Source organism: Kogia breviceps, chromosome 1 (assembly GCF_026419965.1).
Source record: "Kogia breviceps isolate mKogBre1 chromosome 1, mKogBre1 haplotype 1, whole genome shotgun sequence".
NCBI classification, from domain to species: Eukaryota; Metazoa; Chordata; class Mammalia; order Artiodactyla; family Physeteridae; genus Kogia; species Kogia breviceps.
In genome coordinates, this window is record NC_081310.1 from 187,966,259 (window position 1) to 187,986,639 (window position 20,381).

Here is a 20,381-nt window from a genome sequence, read left to right on the forward strand (position 1 = left end):
TTAGTGTATTAGCTCATGTTTCATGTATTTTCCCTGGTCTTTTAGGCTGCACATGGTCCGTCTGATGCTGTTGGAGAGACTACTGCAAACTTTGCCCCAGTTACGAAGTGTTGGAGGTGTCCGGGCCATTCCATACATGCAGGTATCCCTCAGTTCACTTGGGTCTGTCACGTCAGAGTTGGACCATCCTTAAGCATGCTCACAGCTCTCCTTCTGAGGCTCTGTAAGACTTGGTTTGGTATTAGGTCATAGAATAATGGAATGTAATTTTGAATTGCAAGCTATAGCCCTTCGTTTTACAGATGAGAAGGCCAAGGATCAGAGAATGAAATTTAAAATTTTCTACAGCCATCCAAGCCAGTTATTGACAGAGCCAGGAACAAAAGTCTACTCCAGAGATTCTTAGTGTCTAATAACTCTTTATTAATATTAGTAGTAGAGTGTGGTCTGATAGCTGTTCTCCCACTAGCTGCCTTCGTCTTAGGCAAAATTGTTCTTTAATTAGAATACCACAGTGCCATATCTTAAGCCACTTTGGTTGGATATAGTGTAGGCTAGTCGATTAGTTTTGCAGACTTTTTGCTGAACATTTTCTGTGATGCCAGGGGTAGCATATGCCATAATTTGACTCTTCTGACTCTGGACACTTCAACTTTGGTTACCTTAGGACTTAGAACCTTTTCATGGATTATTGTTATGATTGACAGGGCAGTCAGGAAGACTGGGATTTCTTCTGAAACACTTTGTGTTTAGAATTGTTGTTTTTTAGGGAATTGGCTTTCATGTTTTATCTCTCTGTTGACATCCAGGTCATTCTGATGCTTACTACAGATCTGGATGGAGAAGATGAGAAAGACAAGGGAGCCCTGGACAACCTGCTCTCCCAGCTTATTGCTGAACTGGGCATGGATAAGAAGGTGAAATTTGAGAGCCATACTGCGTGAGAGGCAGGGATTGGCTGAGATCAGTTTTCAGTTTTTCATTCCTCTCTTAGAGGAACTTGGCCTAGTTTCAAGGGGTGACCCTCCACTGAGGGCTCCAGTTCTGTTGATTCATCAGAAACATTTTTAGTGCCTGCTTTGGCCCTGGCATACTTTTGGCTCTGGCTATAATTGAGGAACAAGACCAAGTCCCTGCCCTCGTAGACCTTTTGTAGCTCCACAGGGCGAAAACAATAAATTGGTTGTTTGTATCTTAACAAGGCTTCCTAGGTGTATCAGGCTCTAGATCATCCACGTATAGACCACAGGTACATTGGAGCTTGTTTTGTCTCTGAGCCCATGTGAGGCAATCTTGTTGAGAGAACGCCTCAAGGTTAAAGTAAGTGTGGTCTTCTGGGCTCCGCCTGTGTCCGCAGGATGTCTCCAAGAAGAACGAACGCAGTGCCCTGAATGAGGTCCACCTGGTGGTGATGAGACTCCTCAGTGTCTTCATGTCCAGGACCAAGTCCGGATCCAAGTCTTCCATATGCGAGGTATCTTGCTTTGGGCTAATGGATGTGGGGAACGGACAGACGATTGTCTGGTTGGCGCTCGGACAGCGGGCAGAGGCCTCTGTTAGAGCCGGGCCGTTGTCGCTCGAGAGCAGTAAGATCCTAAGCTGCCACCACCCGGGGGCAGAGCATCCACCTTTCTCGGGCTCCCTTCCAAGCTCTGATCTTTTCCAACAATCCCTCCACTGGGGGTGGCTAAAGCATTTGGAAGTTCCATTATTGAAAAGCAGGAGACTGTTCTGCAAGGCGCAGAGTGGCTAAGAGGATTCCCCTCCTGTGTGTTGCTATAAGGTATGGTAATAGAGCAGAGAGAAAGCAGTGGTGTGTGGTGGAAAGGAGATTAACACAAAGCAGAGAAGGTAGAAATGGAGGCTGAACTGCATCCAGTCTTAATGAGCTTCTGAGCTGTGTGGGTGGCTGGGGTTTGCCAGGCTCTCCTAATGGTTTTATTTACAGTAGCTTTTCTCCTGCTTTTCTGTTCATGTGATCACTCACCCCATCTCCTTTGGAAGCTGGTTCTATGGAAAGAGCCCATACTAGGAGGGTGGGGCTGCCAAGAAGTGCCTATAGTGGCAAGTTTTCTCTCTTTTTAACATAAATGGGCTTCTTTTCTAGCTGCCCAAGGAGAAAGAGAAAACCTCTTCCCTGCAGGTGGAAGGGTTATCTAATCCTGGCCTCCTTGGCCTCTGGCACATATGTATAGGGAGGTTAGATTTGGGAACTGGTGTCTCTTTGTTTTCTCTTACCATGCTGCTGTTCAGAAGAGTGGGGGAAATGTTTGAGCTAGTTGGGAAACTTTTAACTCAAGAGACTGACTGCCTCACTTCCATGACAGCTACTCCTAAGGCTGTTGTGAGTGCATTTCCTGCCCCCAACACTCAGCTGAATGCCACACTGTTCTACAGGGCATTCTTAGCTTCTCCCTGGTTTTTCCCCAGTCATCTTCCCTCATCTCCAGTGCCACAGCAGCAGCCCTGCTGAGCTCTGGCGCTGTGGACTACTGCCTGCACGTGCTCAAGTCCCTGCTGGAGTACTGGAAGAGCCAGCAGAACGATGAGGAACCCGTGGCTACCAGCCAGCTGCTGAAACCACATACTACGTCATCCCCACCCGACATGAGCCCATTCTTCCTCCGCCAGTATGTGAAGGTGAGGTCCTTCCCCGGGCCGTGAACCACTCCTGTCCCTCATCTAGGGCACTGTCCTCTTCAGTCTCAGTGAGTAGCGCTGAAGGAGCCGAGGATGTCACATACTCCCCCTGCTGGTACAGGATGCCCTAGTTTAGAAGATGGGCTTTCTGGTCAGGTGAGTCCGGGAACATGTCCCTCGGGAACAGGTGTTCCCACTTACCAGCCATGAAGCTTGGAGAAGTTCTGTCTAACCTTAGTAAGCCTCAGTTTGCACACCTGGAAAATGAGCATACACATAGTACCTGCTTTATAGAGTAGTTGTGAGCATTGGATGAGGTGATGTTTGTAAAGCGTGGTGCCTAGCACATACCAGTGCCCAATGAATGTTCATTATTATTACCGTTTCTGTTCCATTTGAGTCCATGTGGTGGAGCAAGATGGCCTGGGGTAGCTGTGCTTCTTATTGCATACCCAGGACTGCTTTGAATAGTATGGGAGTATAACAGGGCAAAAATTGTGAATCTGATCACGTCCTTCTCTTTGTATAACCTTCTAGTGGTTTTTCCATAACTTTTCAGCCAAAAAGTTCTTTGCCAATCTAGCTATCTACTTAACTCTCTACTTTATCAACTATAACACCCCTGCATGCAGCCCTGCTAATCTGCGTCTCTCCCAGTGTACATGCTGTCCCTTCAGAAATTTTTCCCTCCTTCTGCATCCCTTCCTTCCCCTGTCTAGTTAATTCCTAGCCCTTCTTCAAGACCCAGCTCAAGTATTGGATCCTTCCCCAGCACACACTTTCCTGCTGTCTGAGCGAGGTGGCCTTTCCCTGGGTCCCAGAGCACCCGGAGAGTGAGCACACATGGAGAGTCTTCCCCTCCAGACTATCAGCAAAGACCATATTTTATTTCTCTTCACACTCCCAGTGCTTGACATAGATCTGATAAACAACTGGTGATTGAATATGTGGGACACATGCCCCCACACTCTCGCATACTCTTCCTGGGGACCACACAGGTTGTAGGATAGCTGTTGTTTCCATTGTCCTCAATCTCTAGTTACCCCTGCCTCTGTGTGTGGGCCCAGGATGTCGACTGAGTTTAGTGATCTTTGACACCCCCTTGGTTACATGAATGTTTCTTGTTATCATGGAAAGCTTTGGTTCTAGGGAATGGAATACATCTCACAGAAAGTCAGAAATCCTTCTCCATTACTGTTTTTTCAATTTTTCCCTATTCTGATTTTTGTGTAAGCAGAGTAAAATCAATCCAGTGTCAAAAACCAGAGTGAAGTGTTAGAACTTTTAAGAGCAATGAGATCTGCCTCCACAATAAGCTTTTTGCATGTAATGGAATTGCCCCCGGGAGCCTGGGGTCTTCCTGGGTTTGTAAACTAAACTATCAGTCTGTGAAGGCTCCAGCTTTGAAAGGTGCCATTTACCATCTCCAACGTGAGGTACTCCTAGTGAGCAATAGATCAACCTTTTTCCTAACTGTGGTCAGGGGAAATTGTCAGTCACAGGTTCTTATACAAATGTTCTTCTCCCAGGGCCATGCTGCTGATGTGTTTGAGGCCTATACTCAGCTTCTCACAGAGATGGTACTGAGGCTGCCATACCAAATCAAAAAGATCGCTGACACCAATTCTCGAATCCCACCTCCTGTCTTTGATCATTCGTGGTTTTACTTTCTCTCAGAGGTAAGTGAAGCTCCCAGTCGGGGAGAGGACACAGCGGCTGTGGCTGCCTTTGTGACTCCCTTGCATCCTAACCCTCATGTGGTATTTCCCCCAGCAGAGTCCCTCCCACCATTTAGGTCTCGCCCCTCCAGAGTGTACTGTGTGGTGAAACTGTGGAAGATGTGTATCAGAGCAAGCCGTCCTCTTTAGTTTTTGATTCTCTACACTTACCTTCCCCCACGTGTGGTGATGATGGACAAGTTTAATAGTTTGGACTCTGCCTTGAAAACAGAAAGTGTACTAGTTAAATGAACTGAGAGATTTTAATATAGAGAATTGGTTAAACAGCCACTGAAGAACCAAAAAGATAAGAAGGGAACGTTGCGGTAACACAGGGATAGTAACTGCAAGCGGCAGCTGCAGCCCCCTGAATGCAGAGGAGACGCCTGGCGGGTCTGTGGGGAGGCTGCTGCTGCTCGCGCCTCAGCAGCTCTGGAGGGATGGGTGTGGTGGATTCTGGGAGTTCTAAAAAGAATCCGGCGGACAGGACCGCCCGGACCTGGTTTGTCCTTGACTATTGAAGAGATGCTGGAGGCCGCTAGGGTGAAGGGCTGCTCCTAGGACGGCAGGCAGGTGGGAAGGAGCAAGTCCCTTCTCTCCCTCCTGCCTTTTGGTGGCCCTGCAGTGCTCCCCACTGGCAGAACCTAAGAGGGAACCAGCCGGCAAGAAACAGCGCAGTTAGCTTTAGTTCTGGACTGGACATCACAGAGCAGCGTGTGGTGGGGTGGCTTTGGAGCTGAGAGGAAATCGCTGAATAACCTACACAGCAAGCATGAGATTAACTCTGGGAAGAATAATGTTAGCAAACCCCAAACAGCCATTTCAAGTCATGTAGATGTAACAACGCAGCTTCTTCCCCACCTCTTTTACCTGAAAGAGAGATTCTGAATGTTTTTTTTTCTTCACATGTTCATTCCGGATGGGCTGGAGTGGAGACCAGCCTCCTATAGATTCCTAAGTACTCCATGAGCGGTAGCAGGAATGTTGCTACTTTTCCCTTTTTGACATTTTTCTTTCTATGCCTTTCTTTCTCCTGGTCCTTATAAGGAATACTAAAGTTCACCAGGGGCTGGCTTGACTGCAAGGAATTAGCTTGGTTTGTGTTACCAGTTTTTAATAACAGCTCATGAAAACCCAAGGCACCGTGGCTGGTACAGATAGTTCCAGAGTCATTGACTCTTTGTGTCATTTCTCCCCTCAAGTACCTGATGATCCAGCAAACTCCATTTGTGCGCCGGCAAGTCCGCAAACTTCTGCTCTTCATCTGTGGGTCAAAGGAGAAATACCGCCAGCTCCGGGATTTGCACACCCTGGACTCCCATGTGCGCGGGATCAAGAAGCTGCTGGAGGAGCAGGGGATCTTCCTCCGGGCAAGTGTGGTTACAGCCAGCTCTGGCTCCGCCCTGCAGTATGACACGCTCATCAGCCTGGTACGGCCGGTGTTGGGGTGGTGTGGTAGGGCAGGGAGAGGCTGTGGACGAGGCTCAGCCAAGTAGGTAATAGGATGGAGCAGCACACACAGGGTTTTTAGTATTTTGAGAGCATCATGGCCAGGGTTGCGATCAGGGTAGATCCATGATACCCAACCGGGTGCTATACCACATGCGGTTGGCTTCAGGGTCTGTGAGTGCCCCTCCCGGGTCCCGACCCCACCTGGCAGTGGTTCCTCTGTTGTGAGGAGGGGTGGCTTGGGCTTTTTACCAGTGTCATTTGCTCATGTCGTGGATAGGATCAACCCGAGATTTTGTGCATCTCTCATTTTTGTCCCTGAATACTAAAGAAATGATGTATTGTCGCCTAAGATCAGTTGTTTGACTTTGGGGAGTAAATTGAATATATTGCATAGAAACATCTTGGAAGAACAGCTTCAGTGTTAAAGACTCCTAATCCAGTGTTCTTACTATTATGCTTTTAGCAAGAAAAAAATAAACTGGATTGTAGTGTCTTAGGTCATGACCTACCTTTCCTGCTGCATTATTGAGTGGTCTGAAGAATCCCTGAAAACAGAAGGGCTTTGTGTGGTGGGACGTTGAATGTAGGGGGCTCAGTGTTTGGGCCTTGGTCCCAGGTTCACCGGGGTACCGATCAACCTTGCATAGAGGGCCAGGTTTGTGGTCCTAAGCTGAGGTGATGAGCCCTCAAGACAGCAGGTGTGGATCATTTCTGATGATTGGTTTCCGTTTTAGATGGAGCATCTGAAAGCCTGTGCAGAAATTGCTGCCCAGCGAACCATCAACTGGCAGAAATTCTGCATCAAAGATGACTGTAAGCAGTGCTTCTCCTTTTGGTTGCTGTTATTCATTCATTCCTCAAGAACTGTTCATTGAAGCCCACTATATGCCAAGCGTTAAACTGGGTTCTAGAGATATAGCCATGAGCAAGAGAGACAGAACTCTGCCCAGCAAAGAAGACAAGTAAAAACTTAAAAGATTGCTAAGGGCTTCCCTGGTGGCACAGTGGTTGGGAGTCCGCCTGCCGATGCAGGGGACACGGGTTCGTGCCCCGGTCGGGGAAGATCCCACGTGCCGCAGAGTGACTGGGCCCGTGAGCCATGGCCACTGGGCCTGCGCGTCCAGAGCCTGCGCTCCGCAACGGGAGAGGCCACAACAGTGAAAGGCCCGCGTACCGGGGGGGGGAAAAAAAAAAAGATTGCTAAGCGTCCATAGACAAAATGTGGGGTGCGGTGGGAGCACTAGATAGGAGTATCTGACTTCCATATTGTTGTGGTCAACTAAGGAGGAGAATCATCTTCTGCAAAGGAGTGGGGGCTGGGAGTCAGTCTCTGTGTAGTTGTTGCAGTACTTGTCAGACATTTCCAAAGAGGGTGTAAATTATTCTGGGAACTTCCAGCAGAGAACCTGGACAAAGGAGGTAGTGGGAGTCGGGCAGCCCAGGCGTCTGGAGCAGGTGCTCCCATTCTTGGGTGTGAGTCTCGCAGTTGTGTCAGAGCTGAGCCCCTGTCTCCTCTGCCTGCAGCTGTCCTGTACTTCCTCCTCCAAGTCAGCTTCCTGGTGGATGAGGGGGTGTCTCCAGTGCTGCTGCAGCTGCTGTCCTGTGCCCTGTGTGGCAGCAAAGTCCTTGCTGCACTGGCGGCCTCGGCAGGGCCCTCCAGTGCTTCCTCCTCCTCAGCCCCTGTGGCCACCAGTTCTGGACAAGCCACAACACAGTCAAAGTCGTCCACAAAGAAGAGTAAGAAAGAAGAAAAGGAAAAGGAGAAAGAGGGTAAGGGTCACCTTCTTGTCTCAGTGACCAGGGTGATGTGTTCTAATCTCTCTGAGAGCACATCGTTCATTCTCTTCTTTATTTTATTAATTTTTATTGGCGTATAGTTGCTTTACAACGTTGTGTTAGTTTCTTGCTGTACTGCAGTGAATTACTCATACGTATACGTATGTCCCCTCTTTTTTTAGATTTCCTTCCCATTTAGTTCACCACAGAGCACTGAGTAGAGCTCCCTGTGCTGTACAGTAGGTTCTCATTAGTTATCTGTTTTATACATAGTAGTGTATACATGTCAGTCCCAATCTCCCAGTTCATCGCATTCCCCCCTTCCCTCCTTGGTAACCATAAGTTTGTCATTCTCTTCTGAAAGGTTTTTCATCCTGATTTACAGGGACCTAAAACCCAAATGCCCTCTAGTGTCTACTCTTGGTCTCATTTTCAGTTATGTTGAAGGTGATACCTTAAAGAGTGTGACTTCCATACGTAGTGACTGTAACGGGAAAGGTCAAAGTGCACCAAACATTTTTACTAGGCCCAAGTTTCTTTTTCTGTGAAATAATAACACTTGCTTCTTGGAGAGATTGTCAGTGTTAAATGAAACTGTGCTTATAAATGTGTCTTGTAAACTGGTAAATGCTCTACAAATGGACGCTGTAGTGAGCTTTAGCTGATTCCTTGCCATCAGAAAGGCAAAAGCTTTTTTCTGCGTTCCTGATTTTCATGGTCCCTGGAGGCCTGAGACAGGTGATTGGTGGAGAGCAGTGGAGGTTCACATTCCCCAGTGAATTATTCAGATCCCTCTGTGCCGGTCTGTGGTAATGTTGCCTGTTGTAGGTAGCAAACTTGAAATTCCTTCTCCAGTGTGACTGTCTTTGTCAGTGCCAGGCTTGTAGAGGTGCTTTTTTTGGTAGGATTATTATATCTGGGGCTGACTTTTTGTCCCCCAGTAACCAACTGAAAGTTGTTTTCAAATCATAACCATTTTGGTGAAACTTTAAAACATGGACAGAATTCCCTCTCTTTCCACCTGAGCACTGGCTGTAGGACCCTAGACCACTTCTTCCTACTTTTCAGCCCTTCAGTCCTGCTTTGATCTTGCAGGTGAGAGCTCAGGCAGCCAGGAGGACCAGCTGTGCACAGCTCTGGTGAACCAGCTGAACAAATTTGCAGATAAGGAGACCTTGGTCCAGTTTCTGCGTTGCTTCCTCTTAGAGTCCAATTCTTCCTCGGTGCGCTGGCAAGCCCACTGCCTGACACTGCATATCTATAGGTAGGTTCCGGGGCTTAGTTTTAGCAGACCGTGTGGGTCTGGGACCAGAGTGGGTGATGTATCAACAGTTCTGTCTTGGCTCTATGTTACATACTCAAGGTCGTCCGTACTATAAGTATTTACACCAATCTGAATCCTCTTGACTGTTACAGATTTCTTCATTGAGTTATCTGCTTTTTGGCTATTAAACTGATGTCAGAAGCAAGAGATGATCCGTTTTCCACTAAGAAGGCTATGTTTAGAAGTTTGTAAAATGACCAGGCTTGACTCTTTAGGGTAACAAAGCTCAGTTTCTGCCACTGAGAGATGTCAGATGATGGGAATAAATCACCTCCTGAAGACAGGAAAGGATCATGCTACATCTGTTAAGGTTGATTGTCAAAAGAACAGTAGAGCCATTCAAACTTAATCCATAGTTGTGGGGAAATAGATACATCTCCAAAACGGTACCTGGGCCTTGTTGATAAATAAAGGAACCTCAGGGTTTTCTGCTGCTTATAATATGAACTGTCATTTATCTACAGAAACTCTAGCAAATCTCAACAGGAGCTCCTGCTAGATCTGATGTGGTCTATATGGCCAGAACTCCCAGCCTACGGTCGTAAGGCTGCCCAGTTTGTGGACCTACTCGGATATTTCTCCTTGAAAACCCCACAAACAGAGAAGAAGGTAACAGACAATTGGCGGTTGGAGAGGCTAACTTGCCACATTTTAACCTTTTTTATCTTGAGTTAAGAACGTTATGATCAACCCACATGGGAGTACGTATATGAAATCTCTTTTAAATATACATTAAGTACTCCCAGTATGTATGCCACCTAGATAATATACACTAGCAAATAAGTGTAGTCTGAATTTGGCTTAGCCAATAGAAGTAGGTAAAGTGGGGAAGAAGATGCAACTCATTAAAGTTGCTTGGGAAAGAAAGTGCTCCTCTGGGTTTCCTGGCAGTCCTGATCACATATCCAACGTGTTTTTGCAATTAGATAACCATTTCATGGCTTCTCCATAATAATAAAATTTCTCTTCCTCCACAAGGTATAGAAAGAGGGGCTGTCACTAAGATCGTGGAAACTACTAAAGAAGATAGAATCCTTTAAATGACTAGGAGTTAGGTTCAGCTTTGTTTGATGCTGAATGAGGGCTGCTACTTCTAGGGCGGTATCAGCTAGAAAGCAGAGGAAAAGTCTTTGCCAGTAAGACTTTCCCTTGGGCCTTAATTCTGGTCCTGTATTGACTTCTGTTTTCAGTTGAAAGAATATTCACAGAAGGCTGTGGAGATTCTTCGTACTCAAAACCACATTCTTACCAACCATCCCAACTCCAACATTTACAAGTGAGTTTTGTTCTGCTTTCTTCCTATCTGAAGCTCGGTCAACAGTCCAGTTGCTATTCCCACATTGATTGGCTCTTATTTGTGAATCCATACACTCCTGTCTAGTTAGTCTTTGAATCCCTCCCTTGTAGTTGGGGCCTTGTGCATAGAAGGTGCTCAAAATGTAACTGGTGAATTAGGGTTTGGTAAAGCAATGGTTTAAGAAGGTCTCTAGTTTTCAAGGGTCTAAGTGTAAATCACATAAGGCAAGTTTACAGAAATGGCTGCATTAAAAAAAAAAACAACAACTTTGGAAGAGAGTGTTGGTTAAACTGTCAGTTTATTATTTCCTTGGTTTATTAGTGACTGTTCTTTTTTTTCCTCCAAACTTTATTGAGGTATAGTTTACATACAACAGAATTTACACATTACAAGTGTACAATTCAATGATTTTTAGTAAATTTAATTGTAACTCTTCTTTGCGTCAAATTTTAATGTAACATTTAGGATTCCTGTGACCTCAGAACAGCTCAGAAATAGGAAACGTCTAAGGTCACTCAGTTGAAATTCCCTTCCTGTGACTTAACTCTGTTGGGATTTCTCACATTTCTTTGTGTTCTCACGAGAGTGGAGCTTGCCTTGGGGAATATTGAGCCATGGTTTTTCTCACGGCTTCTTTGTGAAGCTCCATGCTTTCTAAAATGAAAATCTCCTTATGCTAAGACTGCTTTCTTCCTTAGCACCTTGTCTGGCCTAGTGGAGTTTGATGGCTATTACCTGGAGAGTGATCCCTGCCTGGTGTGTAATAACCCAGAAGTGCCATTTTGTGTAAGTAACATCTGTAACAGGGACAGTCCCTAGGCTTACAGGGCCAGTGGGTTTCTTGTTTTTAGAGGTTGATTATTACTGCATAGGCATCCCTCTCCCAATGGTTGGTTGCAGTGGTGTATTAATCCTTACCTGCCCTGCTACCTTAAATAGAAACTTCATCCATGGATGAAGAGTGGGTTACACTGATGAGTTTTGAAGAGGACAGGATGAGCCGTTAGCCTTGAACTAACACAGTGTTTTGTGTGTACTTTTGCATTTAGTATATCAAGCTGTCTTCCATTAAAGTGGACACGAGGTACACCACCACCCAGCAGGTTGTGAAGCTCATTGGCAGCCACACCATCAGCAAAGTGACGGTGAAAATTGGGGACCTGAAACGGACCAAGATGGTGCGGACTATCAACCTCTATTACAACAACCGAACTGTGCAGGCCATCGTGGAGCTGAAAAACAAGTACGGGCTTTTCATACTTGGGGGAGGGGCAGTACGCTTACGAGGCTCAATACCAGTTGTTGCCTTTGATTGCTGGAATCAGGTAAAGCAGCACATTCCTAGAGGCCTAGTATGTCCTCTTGCCTACTTAGGTCATGGCTGAGGGACACAGGTGAAACACCAATTCTTAAGGATGCTGACGAAAACTGTTCTGAAATTATGTCCCGTGGAGCCCTCAGGGTCTAAGATCTTCAACAGCCTGAAGGGAAGCTGAGTGAGGGGGACTCTAGGCTTCTCATACCCATGTTAACTAGAGCGGTTCTATTTTTAGATAGACGATTCTATATGGGAGGTAGTTGTTTCTTGGATTAAGACACTGTTCTCTTGTTCACAGAGCAGGCAGTATTTCTCACGGAGGTTCTCTAGTTTGAAGTCCTTCCATTTCTGCGTGGTGCATTCCCTCTACATATGCTGATGTTGGATCTTTCTAGATTATCTGTCCCAACATCTGAATCAACGCATGTTGTATATGGGCCAAAGAAGAAAGTAGTGTGGGTTATAGTGTCAACTTCTACAGGGACAGACCACTTGTTGAAGACTCAGGCATTTTTGTTGGGCAGAGAGTATAAGTAGTTGCTGCTTGAATGTTTAGACCTACAGGGAGTGCGGCTCTGTGCATAGAATGGAAGTATTGGTATTACTGTAAAGGTAGCATAAAGCTAGCATGTACCACATGAACAAATGGCCACAGGAGCTCTGCTTAAAGGAAGTTTTCTCTTTGTCCTTTGAAAAGCATAGTTGACATTGATGATCTGCAAGTAGAAGCTGCTCACTGGAATGATCCAGTCCCCTCTGGAGAAGGTGGATTTGATTTTCTGTTGTGTAGAGTCAGCGTAGCTGCTGGTAAAGACCTCAGACTCTGGAATGAGACTGTGGGTTCACAACCCTTGGAGAATTTGTGTAGCCTCAGTTTCCTTAACTGTAAAATGGAGAGAAGTCCACTTTCAGGGTGTTATTTTAAGGATTAAATGTGTCAGTATATGTGAAGTGCTGAGAACGGAGCCTGACACATAGTAAGTGCTCAGTAAATATTAGTTCTAATCGGATTAATATGAGTATCTCTAAATTATGCCGCGCCTTTACTCTTTCTGGCTCTCCTTGGCACTTGGTCCGGGTCCTGCTGTGTCCCTCTGCCTCTCTAAAGGGGCCTGAGTTTTATCCCTCCAAGGTAGTTGTGTTGATAGGAACTCATGGCGCTCATCATCATGGTACCTTTTGGGATTACAGGCTTCAGCGTGGCATACTTTTGGAGTAACGTCTTCCCATGATGTGCATTCCCTTGTTTTTCTGGAGTATCAAAAATTATCATATATAATGTCTTAAAGCACCTGTATGTTCTGCCCCCCCTTTTTTTTAAGAGCAAAAGAATAGAGGAAACATATTTTTAAAATTAAGTTGCTTTTATTTGCCAGATTTCCTTTCCTTAGAATAACGACTTAATTGCCTTAGAAGAATAGGCAGGGACAGTCTTCTCTTCGTCTCATCAGACTGTCACTGCTGAGGGTCTTGTGAGAGGCTCTTAGGCCATCTGCCCCTCTGTTTGACACTGTCTCTCCTAGGCCCGCTCGCTGGCACAAAGCCAAGAAGGTTCAGCTGACCCCCGGGCAGACAGAGGTGAAGATCGACCTGCCTTTGCCAATAGTGGCTTCCAACCTGATGATTGAGTTTGCAGACTTCTATGAAAACTATCAGGCCTCCACGGAGACCCTGCAGTGCCCACGCTGTAGTGCCTCAGTCCCTGCCAACCCAGGGGTCTGCGGCAACTGTGGAGAGAATGTCTACCAGTGTCACAAATGCAGGTGAGTGGTTGTCACCCAGGCCAGGCACATTCCTTGTATTTTTCTGTAGGAGTCTCATTGTGCTCAATTTCATTGTGTGGTGCCCTCATAATAACTAGAGGATTATGGGTATGTAGAGTGCAGAGTTCAAGGATGGAAAAGGGGGGAGGGAAGGGGAAACGTGGGGCATGTGTGGGCATGCGCGTGCATGTGAATTCACGCGACCTTCCAGTGGTGGGTGGTACTGGGGTCCCTGAGTTTGGTTCTGGGTCTCCCTTTCTTGTTACCTGGTTGCTTAAGTCATCCTCGCCTATTTGCTGCTGCCCCTCCGAGAGTCCCTGCAATAGTTTGCAGTGTATAGATGTGGCACGGTCCATCTCCTCTCCCTACAAATCCTCTGCTGCCCCCTGACCCAATCATTATGGTTTTTCAGATCCATCAACTATGATGAAAAGGACCCCTTCCTGTGCAATGCCTGTGGCTTCTGTAAATACGCTCGCTTCGACTTCATGCTCTATGCCAAGCCTTGCTGTGCGGTGGATCCCATTGAGAATGAAGAAGACCGGAAGAAGGTGAGGCCGCATCCGTCCGAGACTCAGGCAGGGCTTTGATCTGACCTGTGGACTGAGCTGATGTGGGGAGCGTGCTTTTCCTTCTAGCTGAAGTCTTCTAACTCAGCACTGTTTTCAGGGCTCAGCTTTTGAGTGGCAACAAATAAGACAGATATATTGGAACACATGGTTTGTGTAGGATTTTGAAGACATGTTGTTAATGAAATTAGAATATCTCAAGGGACAAATGACAAGATTTGGAAAGGCAGATAGAAGTTGGGTGACTTGCCCTGCGTTTGTTCCACAGCCTGCTTCAAATTGCAGCTGCTGGCCTTCCCTCATTGTTGGCTTGTCCGGGGGCTAGTTCTCTGCCAGCCTGATGTGGTGGGACTGGATATGGGAGGACAGGGAAGAGGGGGGAACTGTCAGGATAGTCACGAGCAGCAGCAGCCTGGCAAAGCAAAAGAACACCTAGCTTTGGAGTCAGAAGGTTGAAAGTTCCAGTTGCACCTGTGCTTTTTAATACTGTGTGACCTGGCATAAGTCCCTGCTCTCAGCATTGTTTATTTATATGTATATCGTATGCATTGTGTATTATTAAAATGACATACCCACCCCACAGGATTATTGTAAAGAATAGAAATAATGTATGAAACACAGTACCTGACCTAGAGGTCCCTGACCGATCACACTCAGGGAAGATCTTTGTGCTGACGAGCCTTCACGCATGCCCATGTCTCTTCCTGTCTAGGCTGTTTCCAACATCAACACACTTCTGGACAAAGCTGATCGAGTGTATCACCAGCTGATGGGACATCGGCCACAGCTGGAGAACCTGCTCTGCAAAGTGAACGAGGCAGCTCCAGAAAAGCCGCAGGTAATCCAAAGCTGGAGGGACATTTGGAGAGGGTTCTGGATCAGAAGCAGAAGACTAGCCCCTGGGTGAGGCCATCTCATGGTGGAAGGCTGACAGCTTCCCTCTTGGTTGCAGGATGACTCGGGGACGGCTGGGGGCATCAGTTCCACCTCAGCCAGTGTGAACCGGTACATCCTGCAGTTGGCACAGGAGTACTGTGGAGACTGCAAGAACTCTTTCGATGAACTCTCCAAAATCATCCAGGTAGAGAAACGGGAGCAGCTGGAGAGTGTGCTTTGTCGTGTGTTATCGATGTCGTTTTCAAAGCAGTTCTTCGCTCTCCCCCAGCAGCTCAGCTCCGGGGGTACCCTTGCCTAGCTGCATAGCTTCTCACCTACAGCGGTTTTGGGTGCTCCGTAGAGAGCTGAGTTCATTCCAGAAAACAGAATAACGGAGATTATTATAGATGTGTTCTTCTTGACCATTCACAGCCCATCTTTTAGTAGAGGGGTTAACTGGTTTTAAAAAAATTGGGTGCCAAGGTTTTGTTCCCATTTTTTCTGATAGACGTGTTTGCAGGCTTGAAGGGTAGGGCACACCAACTCCAGTCTACCAGGGTGGGCCATACGGTGGATGGCGTGTTACAGACCCCACCCCCGTGGGAGGGAAGGCTCGCCGCAGACAAGAGGGGCCAGGGTCCTTGTCCCTTAAGTTGCTGGTGTGCCATCTTTGCTACACGTGCCTACGTTCCTGACTTTGTTCTTTATGAGACAGTGTTACGTGGGGAGTTAAGGGCGTGGGCCTGCCATCAGAGGCCGAGTTCTAACTCTGCCACTTACTTTGGTCAAGCCAACCCCTCTAAGCTTATTTCCTCCTCTGTAAATTGGGGATAAAGTATCTAACTGGTAAGGTTATCAAGAGGGTTAAATTAGATAATGCATGTAAAGTGTTTTTTCAAACCAAAGCTGATTTCTAGTTAACTTCCTCTTTTTCTTTAATTTAATTGCTGATTTCTAGTTAACTTTCTCTTTTTCTTTATTTTAATTGCTGATTTCTTTGTCCTTTGTCTTTTTGTTTGTTTGTTTTTTCCTTAGAAAGTTTTTGCTTCACGCAAAGAGTTGCTGGAATATGACCTGCAGCAGAGGGAAGCAGCCACCAAATCATCTCGGACCTCCGTGCAGCCCACCTTCACTGCCAGCCAGTACCGCGCCTTGTCCGTCCTGGGCTGTGGCCACACATCCTCCACCAAGTGCTACGGCTGTGCCTCGGCCGTCACCGAGCACTGTATCACCCTGCTCCGGGCCCTGGCCACCAACCCGGCCCTGAGGCACATCCTCGTCTCCCAGGGCCTCATCCGGGAGCTCTTTGATTATAATCTTCGCAGAGGTTCTGCGGCCATGCGGGAGGAGGTCCGCCAGCTCATGTGCCTCCTGACCCGGTCAGAGCTTGCGCTGTGGTGACAGGGGCCTCTCGTGCCTGCTCGTGCTGGGGTGGGGGCGGCAGCGGTTCTGGGAGCACCAGGGGGTGCATGGAACCGTGCTTCTCCCTGCCAAACAGCTTCGCTAGCTTGTAGTAGAGAAAAAAATGGGAAGAGCTCCCGGGTATAGCTGAACAAACTTGGGGAGCATTTGAAGCCCAGGTTTCCGTGTAGATAGTATGCCTGGCTTGTACTTGGTTGGTACCAGTGAGGTTTCCTGAGGAAGCAGTTTCTGAGTTTTGGTGAGGGAGGAGAAGGGTGCAGCGGGGCACTTGGACTCAAGAGTCACACAGAAGAAGACAGTTGGAGCAGTGGAGCCTAGGGATTAAGAGCTTGGATCTGGATCAGGAAGACCCAGTATCGGATATTTTGTACTATGTGCCTTGGACACATTTCTTAACTTCTCTGAGCCTAAGTTTTCCTTATCTGAGAAATACTGATAATGGCAAATATCTTACAGGCTTATGGTGAGGATAGACTAACATAATTCATGCAAGTAATGACTCATATTTGTGGAGTACTTAGTCTGTGCCCACACAGTACCCACAGCTGGATTTGGATTATTTACTGAGTATGTTGCATAAGTTCTGGAACATGTTAGCTGGTTGGTAAGTATTACTTGCTGTATTATTTATTCACTCATCTAACATATTTATTGAGCATCTGCTGAATGCTTGGCACGGTTCTAAACTCTGAGGATACAGTGGTAGGTGAAACAAAGTCCTTGCACTCACGTAGCTTACGTTCTAGAGGGGAGAAGGGCAGTAAACAGGTAATTACACAGCACAGCGTCAGGAGGTTAGATGGGAAGAGCGGTGCGGCTGGGATGGCACCCTGCTCGCGGTGGGGCTTCTGCGGAGGGTAAAGTGGTCAAGGACGGCCTCGGAGCGGTGGTGCTGAGCAGAGCCCGGTGTGAGGTGAGGGGCAAGTCATGCAGATACTGAAGGCGTGGGCTGCACGCAGAGGAAATAGCAAGTGTCAGGAGGAGAGGCAGGGGTGTGCCCGGGGTGTGAGGGGCAGGGGCCACGAGGAGCCCTTGTGCATGGAGTGAAGGATACCAGTGGGGGAGCAAAGGGGAGCGGATTTAGTGAGAGATCGCCGGGGCCCTGATCCTGTAGGGTCTTGTAGGCCGTTATAAGGACTTGGATTTTATTCAAGACACGTTGGGAAGCAAGCAAGGGATGTGACACAATTCGTGGGGTTTTTTTATTATTAAAATGTACATTATGACAAAGGGACATAGATGGGAAATGTGGATGTCTTGTGGGAAATGAAGTGAGGGCAGTTGGCGAAGATGAGGAAGGAGCTGTGGCCAAGGCTGAGAGTGGACACCTGGATTCTGGAGACTGACACACCAGGCAGTGTCTGGGGACTGTGCAGCCTGGGGTGTGGGCTGGGGAGAAAATCCCCCGGATCTATTCTCAGTCAGCGTCTCCTCCCAGGAAGGGTGGCGGGGGCGTGCCCTTTCTGTTACACAGCAGGGTTTTGTGGGGCTAGTGTGTCTTCTTGCCCCTGGGAAGGCTGCGTAGCCCTAGACATTGACCTCCTTTTCCCTGGGCTCCTTCAAGTGCAAAGGAGGGACACAGCCAATGGTGAATAACAGGACTCCTTTCTCTGCTTCCCCAGGGACAATCCAGAGGCCACCCAACAAATGAACGACCTGATTATTGGCAAAGTCTCCACAGCCCTGAAGGGTCACTGGGCCAATCCTGATCTGGTGAGCAGGCTGGCCGTCCCCTCACTCTCTGCCTTCCTTCCCTTGGCTTCCTCCCCACCGATCTCGTTTGCAGAGACGAGAGGGAGGGAGGGAGGGAGGGAGGGAGGGAGGGAGTGGCACATTTGCAGAGCTCATGTCCCACAAAGATTTTCCCAGGTCAGAGTCAACCTCAGAGAGAAGAGAAATAAGTGGTTGGCCCTGTGGAGGGTCTCCATCTCTCCACTGTCTCTCTGACGGTCCACCTGTGACCAGACGTTCTAATGCTGAGTCCCTGGATCTGAGCATGGACGTGAGCCCTAGTCCTGGGATTGACCCTGCAGACCCTCCTCTACTCATGTCTTCCTGTTGGCCTTCTAGGCGAGCAGCCTTCAGTATGAAATGCTGTTGCTGACAGACTCTATCTCGAAGGAGGACAGCTGCTGGGAGCTCCGCTTACGCTGTGGTGAGTTTGGGGGGCCGTCTGGTTAGCAGCTTCCAGAGAAAGGAGAGGAGGCTTCAGGGCACAGTCCTAGGCGCAGGGTGGGAGAGGGCAGGGAAGCTGGGCTTGGGCAGCCTTGCCACGGCAGGCGTGACGTGTTCTGTGATCACGTGTGACTCTGCCTTTCCTTCCTCTGCCCAGCGCTCAGCCTTTTCCTCATGGCCGTGAACATTAAGACTCCCGTGGTTGTTGAGAACATTACCCTCATGTGCCTGCGGATCTTGCAGAAGCTGATTAAACCACCTGCTCCCACCAGCAAGAAGAACAAGGTACGGGGCCAAGAGGGAGGGCGGGGCGCAGGCCCCGGCCAGCACCTGCCCTGCCTCTAAAGGCCTCTGCTCACCTGAACTCGCACTCCCTGGGCGGCACCAATGCTTCCTTTGCAGCAGTTCAGCAGAGATGGGTTGGGGTTTTTGAGAAGGAAGGTTTCTCAGAGGGAACTCAAGAGAAAAGCAAACACAAAAATACAAACGCGTAGAACAAAGTGGTTAGCCGTGGAGGACTGCCTCTTTCTCCGGTCCCGTCAGATGACTCGCAGCTCCCAGAGGACACAGTGTTCTTTCCTACCCCTGTGCCTTTGTACATGCGGTTTTGCGCAGTGGTGGAAGTCCTGGGCTCTGAGGCAGACCTCTTGATTTCAAATCCCAGCTCTTCAATTCACGAGCACTGTGGCTTGGGCACGTTATTTAACTTAGGTTGCTTGGTTACCCCATCTATAAAATGGGAATACAGTTTCCACCTGAGGTGTTGGGAAGAATAAATGACTTAATGCAGGTCAAGTGCTCAGAGCAGTGTCTGGCCCGTGTTAGTCTCTAATAAATGTTATTTGTGGCTGTATGGTGTCTCCTCTGCCTGGAATGCTTGCCTTCATTTTGTTAGCTGCTCCTTCAGTTAACCAGTTCTCTGCTAGGCTGGCTATGAGCTCCTCGAATCCAGGGATTGTCTGACTAAGATGTTTTTATGTCCAGTGCATAGCGTGGTATCTAGCATTATAATAGCCACTCAGAAAATCATTGTTAAGTGAATGAATAAAGCCAAGTTTTTTAATCCTAAAGTGGCCTAGCCGCAGATGAACTTGCTTACACCAGTCGAGAGCATGCGGGCCGTAATTCTTTCCCTCGGCCGTGCCTGAGGCCGTCAGCGCCTCCTGTCCGTCTTTGCAGTCCTTGGGCCATTCTCCTTCCTGCTCCATCCTGATGGAGTCCGCTGGTGGGAAACGAAGTCTTCATTGTAGGATTCTGAGTGGTAAGCAGTAGGGAGGAAGCAGGGCAATGAACAGTTTACTCTGTTTCCCTTCCCTGGTCTGCCCGGACGGTCCTCAGAAAAGACCCCCCTTCCTTCCCTTTGATGAAGGTTTACTTTGCCTCAGAGCTTAAGTCTCAGCAAATAAAAATTGGTTCTTGATTGAGAAGAGTAACCTCATCCCCACGTAACTGTCATTTTTTCCACAGTGTGAGGTAAAAGATTTCTACAGGGTTCTTACTCTCTGAGCACTGAAGCCTCACATTTTGCTTAGTTATAGCCTAGAGAGAGCAGCAGTTCTCAAAGTTTGGCTCATAGATCCCTGGGTGTTCCCAAGACTCCCAGGGAATCTGTGAGGTCAACATTACTTTCATAATTACCCTAAGACGTGATTTGCCTTCTTCACTGTTTCGTGGCATTTGTGCTGATGGTGCCAAGTCAGTGATGGTGAGGCCACTAGAGCCTTAGCACAAAGAGGCTGTGGGCCCAGCTCCACTCAGAGCCGTGCTCTTCCCTGCAGTGCACTTTCCCTCTAGAGTGTCCTTGATGAAGCATTGCAGGTTAATTTTAGTAAATCTTGACTCCTGAGTGCTGATCTTTTTTTTTTTTTAAATGATGTTTAAAATTTTATTTATTTAATTTATTTATTTATGGCTGCGTTGGGTCTTTGTTGCTGCGTGCAGGCTTTCTCTAGTTGGCGGCGAGCAGGGGCAGTGCGCGGGCTTCTCATTGCGGTGGCTTCTCTTGTTGCGGAGCACGGGTGCTAGTCACGTGGGCTTCGGTAGTTGTGGCT

General features: G+C 47.8%; 1 protein-coding gene across 7 annotated transcripts in view; it reads left to right on the forward strand.

Moving 5' to 3' along the window:
* The window catches only part of UBR4 (ubiquitin protein ligase E3 component n-recognin 4), a 129,353-nt gene that overhangs the window by 74,956 nt on the left and 34,016 nt on the right, over positions 1-20,381 (forward strand). For all 7 annotated transcript variants that reach the window (XM_067016265.1, XM_067016274.1, XM_067016303.1 and 4 more), the window contains 21 exons: positions 46-142; positions 810-917; positions 1,358-1,474; positions 2,431-2,640; positions 4,170-4,319; positions 5,561-5,788; positions 6,545-6,623; positions 7,335-7,580; positions 8,682-8,850; positions 9,375-9,519; positions 10,101-10,186; positions 10,906-10,993; positions 11,257-11,450; positions 13,049-13,288; positions 13,701-13,839; positions 14,570-14,695; positions 14,810-14,938; positions 15,769-16,112; positions 17,778-17,868; positions 18,226-18,310; positions 18,488-18,615. In XM_067016265.1, coding sequence (XP_066872366.1) covers positions 46-142; positions 810-917; positions 1,358-1,474; positions 2,431-2,640; positions 4,170-4,319; positions 5,561-5,788; positions 6,545-6,623; positions 7,335-7,580; positions 8,682-8,850; positions 9,375-9,519; positions 10,101-10,186; positions 10,906-10,993; positions 11,257-11,450; positions 13,049-13,288; positions 13,701-13,839; positions 14,570-14,695; positions 14,810-14,938; positions 15,769-16,112; positions 17,778-17,868; positions 18,226-18,310; positions 18,488-18,615 — 3,199 coding nt within the window. The remainder of the gene's footprint in view (positions 1-45; positions 143-809; positions 918-1,357; positions 1,475-2,430; positions 2,641-4,169; positions 4,320-5,560; positions 5,789-6,544; positions 6,624-7,334; positions 7,581-8,681; positions 8,851-9,374; positions 9,520-10,100; positions 10,187-10,905; positions 10,994-11,256; positions 11,451-13,048; positions 13,289-13,700; positions 13,840-14,569; positions 14,696-14,809; positions 14,939-15,768; positions 16,113-17,777; positions 17,869-18,225; positions 18,311-18,487; positions 18,616-20,381) is intronic.